This window comes from Cebus imitator, unplaced genomic scaffold (genome assembly GCF_001604975.1).
Source record: "Cebus imitator isolate Cc_AM_T3 unplaced genomic scaffold, Cebus_imitator-1.0 Scaffold54, whole genome shotgun sequence".
In the NCBI taxonomy this organism is placed as follows: Eukaryota; Metazoa; Chordata; class Mammalia; order Primates; family Cebidae; genus Cebus; species Cebus imitator.
The window spans coordinates 5184201-5190784 of NW_016107369.1; the positions used below are offsets into that span (position 1 = coordinate 5184201).

At 43.8% G+C, this 6584-nt stretch overlaps 1 protein-coding gene across 1 annotated transcript in view; it reads left to right on the plus strand.

The window, feature by feature from the left end:
- Window positions 1–6584, plus strand: part of ENTPD5 (ectonucleoside triphosphate diphosphohydrolase 5 (inactive)) — a 54650-nt gene that overhangs the window by 34560 nt on the left and 13506 nt on the right. Inside the window, 1 exon segment of the mRNA XM_037738555.1 lies at window positions 1827–1970. Coding sequence (XP_037594483.1) covers window positions 1827–1970 — 144 coding nt within the window.

Here is a 6584-nt window from a genome sequence, read left to right on the forward strand (position 1 = left end):
GAGCCGAGATTGCGCCACTGCACTCTAGCCTGGTGAGAGAGCAAGACTCCATCTTAAAAAAAAAAAAAAAAAAATGTCTCCGTATGTATTCACTGTTTAAAATTTTGAGTTGAAGCCATCAATGTGCATTTGGTCGTGTAAATGCAGAAGATAGAAATGAAGTTCTGTAGGGCATGTTGTATAAACACGGCAATTGAAGGGATGGAGACCAGTGAATTTCATTTCAGAGTGCCTTGATGCAGGTTGGAACCATGCCTATACTTGAGAAATTAGGCAACAACCCATGAGAACAAAAACCTTTGATGGTAGAAGATGAATAGAGTTTGTGGCGACTATATTTCACATTTGAGCACCTACAACATACTACATTCTGTGTGTCTGAGACCAACAAAATAGAATAAGGCAGAATGTTAAACTTGGGGAACAAATGTAAAGGTATTGTTCACCGTCACAAGAATAATCATTATTCAAATGCCTGATGTTAAAAATAATTTGCATTTGGAGAACTGAAAGGGTGTGTTTTCTTACTTCAGTAGCACATGGATAGCAAATCTACTAGAAAAATTAGGATCTGTTGAAAGCAGCTACATTATCAGAAACTGACTTGGCATTTAGAAAAGGTGATTGTGTTGTAGTTGCTAACAATAATGATCAAAAAACAGTCAGATATCAGAATAAAAGTTGACTCAGAAACAGTGGATTTAAAATAATGGTTTTCATTTATTACAGATTGAGCATCTACTGTGTGCCATATATATAGGTGCTGGTGATACAAAAATGAGCCTGACATGTTCTTTAGGAGAGCATAAAAAATGTTGCAACATTACTGCCACACCTTATGTGGCAACTACACTCACTATGCCTCATACACACAATAGTTAGTGGTGGTTGGAGGCATATCTCCCATCTCACACTTGAGGAAACCAAGTCCCAACCAGGCCAAGTGATCTAAGTTAGGCCACAGGGTTAGCATGCAAGTCTTCTGTCTCTAATGCCTGTGTTTTCTTCACTATACCCAATTCTCCAGCCTAAAGCTGATTTATATGAAACATGAAATAATCAACTAAAATGACCGTAATATAAAAGAATAATTTGGCCTGGCACAGTGGCTCATGCCTATAATCCCAGCACTTTGGGAGGCTGAGGCAGCTGGATCACTTGAGGTCAGGCATTCGAGACCAGCCTGGCCAACATGGTGACACTCCATCTCTACTAAAAAATTAACTGGGTGTGGTGGCACTCGCCTGTAATCCCAACTATTTGGGTGGCTGAGGCACAAGCATCACTTGAACCCGGGAGGTGGAGGTTGCAGTTAGCCAAGATCATGCCACTGCACTCCAGCCTGGGGAACAGCAAGACTGTGTCTCAAAAAAAAAAAAGAATTAGGATTGTCAAAATGAAATGAATTCTTCTTTTTTTTTTGAGATGGAGTCTTGCTCTGCTTTGCAGGCTAGAGTGCAGAGGCATGAGCTTGGCTCACTGCAGCCTCTGCCTCCTGGGTTCAAATGATGCTGCTGCCTCAGCCTCTCGAGTAGCTGGGACTATAGGCATGTGCCACCAAGCCCAGCTTATTTTTGTGTTTTTTAGTAGTAATGGGGTTTTGCCATGTTGGTCAGGCTGATCCCGAACTCCTGACCTCAAGTGATTCAATTCTCCTTCTTCAAAGTGGCCCACTTCTCTAGGTTTCTCCTGCTACAGAGCATAGAGGGGTTGGAGCCCTGTGCCACCTCCCTCCTCTTGCTCCCACAAAGTATGCTGACAGAATAGACCAGTGCCAGCCACTAAATTGACTGTTCATCAGATGAATGGGTTGTCTTTTTTTTAAGGGTGCTGAGACTGTTCAAGGGCTCTTAGAGGTGGCCAAAGACTCAATCCCCCGAAGTCACTGGAAAAAGACCCCAGTGGTCCTGAAGGCAACAGCAGGACTGCGTTTACTGCCAGAACACAAAGCCCAGGCTCTGCTCTTTGAGGTAAGTTTTAAAACTGCATCTTGGATAATTCTGCCCTTTTCCCTATATGAATACTTTGAGTTTTTAGCCTTTTGGAATGTGACCACTACCTTCAATATTCCACCACTGCCAAAGCACTGTGATGATTCTGACCTCTTGTTATGTATATAGCTAATTATTTACATTTTTAACTATCACTCTTAAATGTATAGAGCTTTTTCTAAAAAATTTAAAGTACTTTCTATCTAGGATAGTCTTCATTCTTTTAACTTTTTAAAGCACAATCAATTTTTTAAAAATCAACTTTATTAAGATAAACTTACGTACAATAAAATGTATCTATTTTAGCCCCAGCATGGTGGCTCACACCTGTAATCCTAGCACTTTGGGAGGCCAAGGTGGGCAGATTGCCTGAGATCAGGAGTTCGAGACAAGCCTGGTTAACATGGCGAAACCCTGTCTCTACTAAAAATATAAAAATTAGCTGGGCATTGTGGTGCACACCTGTAGCCCCAGCTACTTGGGAGGCTGAGGCAGGAGAATTGCTTCAACCTGGGAGGCGGAGGTTGCAGTGAGCTGAGATCATGCCACGGCACTCCAGCCTGCACAACAGAGTGAGACTCCATCTCAAAAAAAAAGAAAAAATTGTCTATTTTAGGTGTACACTTAAATGAGTTTTGACAAGTTATAGAAATTTCCTCATGCTCTTTCATAGTTTCCCTCACCCCTGAAACCAAGCAATCACTAATTTGCTTTCTGTCACTATAAATAAGTTTTGCTTATTCCTTCTTTTCATTTAAATTGAATCACAGTTTTTATTTTTATTTTTTTTGGTCTGGCTTTTTTCCTCTCAGCATAAAGTCTTTGAGAAGAAGAATGGAATTTTAAAGTTTGAATTCTTTTTTTTAGATAATAGTCTTACTCTGTTGTGCAGGCTGGAGTGCCGTGGCATGATCTCAGCTCACTGCAACCTCCGCCTCCCAGGTTGAAGCAATTCTCCTGCCTCAGCCTCCCTGGTAGCCAGGACATGCCACCATGCCCAGCTAATTTTTTGTATTTTTAGTAGAGACAGGGTTTCGCCATGTTAACCAGGCTTGTCTCGAACTCTTGAGCTCAGGCAATCCACCTGCCTTGGCCTCCCAAAGTGCTAGGATTATAGGTACAGATGGGAGCCACCACACCTGGTCAAGTCATATATATATTTTTTTCTTTTTTTTGAGACAGAGTCTCTCTCTGTTGCCCAGGCTGGAGTGCAGTGGCATGATCTTAGCTCACTGCAACCTCTGCGTCCTGGGCTTAAGCAATTCTTCAGCCTCAGCTTCCCGAGTTGCTGGGATTACAGGCACATGCCACCACACCTGGCTAATTTTTGTATTTTTAATAGAGACAGTTTCACTATGTTGGCCAGGGTGGTCTTGAATTCCTGGCCTAAAAGTGATCCACCCGCTCCAGCCTCCCAAAGTGCTGGGATTACAAGCATGAGCTATTACATGCAGCCCCAAGTCATATATTTCAAACTCCTTTCTTATTCAAATAAAAAATTTAAGTATAGAGAATTTTGTTAAACTCAGTATTTTTATTTTTATTCTTATTTATTTATTTGAGAGATGGAGACTTGCTGTGTCACCCAGGCTGGAGTACAGTGGTATGATCTTGGGTCACTACAACCTCTACCTCCCAGGTTCAAAGGTTCAAGTGATTCTCCTGCCTCAGCTTCCCAAGTAGCTGGGGCTACAGGTATGCGCCACCACTTTCAGCTAATTTTTGTATCTTTTAGTAGAGATGGGGTTTCACTATATGTTGCCCAGGCTGGCCTCAAACTCCTACCCTCAGGTGATCTGCCTCCCGAAGCACTGGGATTACAGGTGTGAGACATTGTGTCCAGCCAAACTCAATATTTGTAAATTTTATTGTACATATTTGTTATGCAATAACATGTAAGTTAATAAGATTTAAATTTCATGTTGTGAAGAATATAAGCAGAATCTCATAATAACAAAAAAATTGGGTTCAGTGGTTCAAGCCTGTCATCTCAACATTTTAGGAGGCCAAGGCAGGAGGATTGCTTGAGGCCAGGAGTTTGAGACCAGTTCAGGCAACAAAGCAAGACCCCTATTTCTATAAAGAAAAGTAAGGCCGGATGTGGTGGCTCATGCCTGAAATCCTAGCACTATGGGAGGCTGAGGCTGGCAGATGACCTGAGGTCAGGAGTTTGAGACCAGCATGGCCAACATGTTTGAAACCCGATCTCTACTAAAAATACAAAAATTAGCTGGGTGTGGTGGCTCACATGTGTAGTCCCAGCTAGTCAGGGGGCTGAGGCAGAGGAGAATCGCTTGAACCTGGGAGGCGGAGGTTGTAGTGAGCTAAGATCATGCCACTACACTCAAGCCTGGGTGATTGAAAAAAAGAAAATTGAAACTAAAAATCACAGCAGGCTGGGCACAGTGGCTCACACCTGTAATCCCAGTACTTTGGGAGGCTGAGGCGGGAGGATCACCTGAGGTGAGGAGTTCAAGACCAGCCTAGCTAACATGGTAAAACCCCATCTCTACTAAAAATACAAAAATTAGCCGGGTGTGGTGGCAGGTGCCTGTAATCCCAGCTACTCAGGAGGCCGAGGCAGGAGAATCACTTGAACCCAGGAGGTGGAGGTTGCAGCAAATTGAGATTGCACCATTGCACTCTAGCCTGAGCGACAAGAGTGAAACTCTGTCTCAAAAAAAAAAAAATCACAGCAGAAAAGGACTTTGTATTACAGGTGTACTAATTCAGTCCCCTAAATCTGTTTTCCTCTGACTGTCATTACAGAGGACCTAAGTTCCTTATCCAAGGACAAGCAGCCTACTATGTCTCTGTGAGAACCTGAATCCTGATTCCTCATTTATTCAACATAAGAGTGCTTACTATGTACTAGGTGCTGGTGAAGTTACTGGAATACATTCAGCAGGGAACCAAAAAGACAAAAATGGCCTTTGCTTTCCTGGAGCTTACATTCTACTTTCAGGAAGACAGAAAATGAACAACTGAACAAGTCAAAAGAAAGTTATATCAGGTGCTATAGATGCTATGGAGGAAAAAAAAAAAAAACAGGGAAAGGCAGGTAGGGAATCTCGTGATGGTGTGGGGGAAATGCTATTTCAAATAGGGCAGTCAAGGAAGATATCTTTGATGAACTTCAGTTGATCAGAGATTTGAGGGGGATGAAGCAGCAAGTTATACGAGACATTTGGCCGGACACAGTGGCTCACACCTATAATCCCAGCACTTTGGGAGTCAGGAGTCAAGACCAGCCTGACCAACATGGTGAAACCCTGTCTCTACTAAAAATACAAAAATCAGCTGGACGTGGTGGTGGGCACCTGTAATCCCAGCTACTCAGGAGGCTGAGGCAGGAGAATTGCTCAAACCCAGGAAGTGGAGGTTGCAGTGAGCCAAGATCAAGCCATTGTACTGTAGCTGGGGTGATAGAGGTAGACTCCGTCTCAAAAAAAAAAAAATTTGTGGGAAGAATATTCTAGGCTAAAGAAACAACAGGGGCAAAGACCAGAGGCAGGAATTTGCATGATATGTTAGGAACAGCATCCAGGTCAACATAGCTGGAGAGGAATGAGAGATAAATGGGAGGTAAAGTCAGAGAGACAGGGCTAAGGGGTGCTTATCATGTAGGATCTCAAAGGCCAGTATAATCACTTTGCCTTTTTTTTTTTTTTTTTGAGATGGAGTTTTGCTGTTGTTGCCCAGGCTGCAGTGCAATGGCTCTGTCTCCGCTTACTGCAACCTCCACCTCCCAGGTTCAAGCAACTCTCCTGCCTCAGGTGGGATTACAGGCATGCACCATCACACCCGGCTAATTCTGTATTTTTAGTAGAGATGGGATTTCACCATGTTGGTCAGGCTGGTCTCCAAATCCTGACCTCAGGTGATCGCCTGCACTTTGGCTTTCTCTATAAGAAGGAAGCCATGGTCAGGCTCAGTGGCTCACACCTGTAATTCCAGCATTTTGGGAGGCCAAGGTGGGAGAATCACAAGGTCAGGAGATCGAGACCATCCTGGCCAACATGGTGAAACCCTGTCTCTACTAAAAAATACAAAAATGAGCTGGGCATGGTGGCGCACACCTGTAGTCCCAGCTACTTGGGAGGCTGAGGCAGGAGAATTGCTTGAACCCAGGAGGCAGAGGTTGCAGTGAGCCGACATCGAGCCATTGCACTCCAGCCTGGCACCTGGCAACAGAGAGAGACTCTGTCTCAGAAAAAAAAAGAAAGAAGCCACTGGAAGGTTTTTTGATGGTTTTTTTGTTTGTTTTTAGACAAAGTCTTACTCTTGTTGCCCAGGCTGGAGTGCAGTGGTGTGGTCTCGGCTCACCGCACCTTCTGCCTCCTGGGTTTAAGTGGTTCTCCTGCCTGATCAGCCTCCTGAGTGGCTGGGATTACAGGTGCCCACCACCATTCTAATTTTTTTGTATTTTTAGTAGAGACGGGGTTTCACCATGTTGGCCAGTCTGGTCTTGAACTCCTAACCTCAGGCGATCCACCCACCTCTGCCTCCCAAAGTGCTGGGATGACAGGTGTAAGCCACCATGCCCGACTACCACTGGAAGGTTTTGAGCCAAGGAAAGATGTGATTTGACAT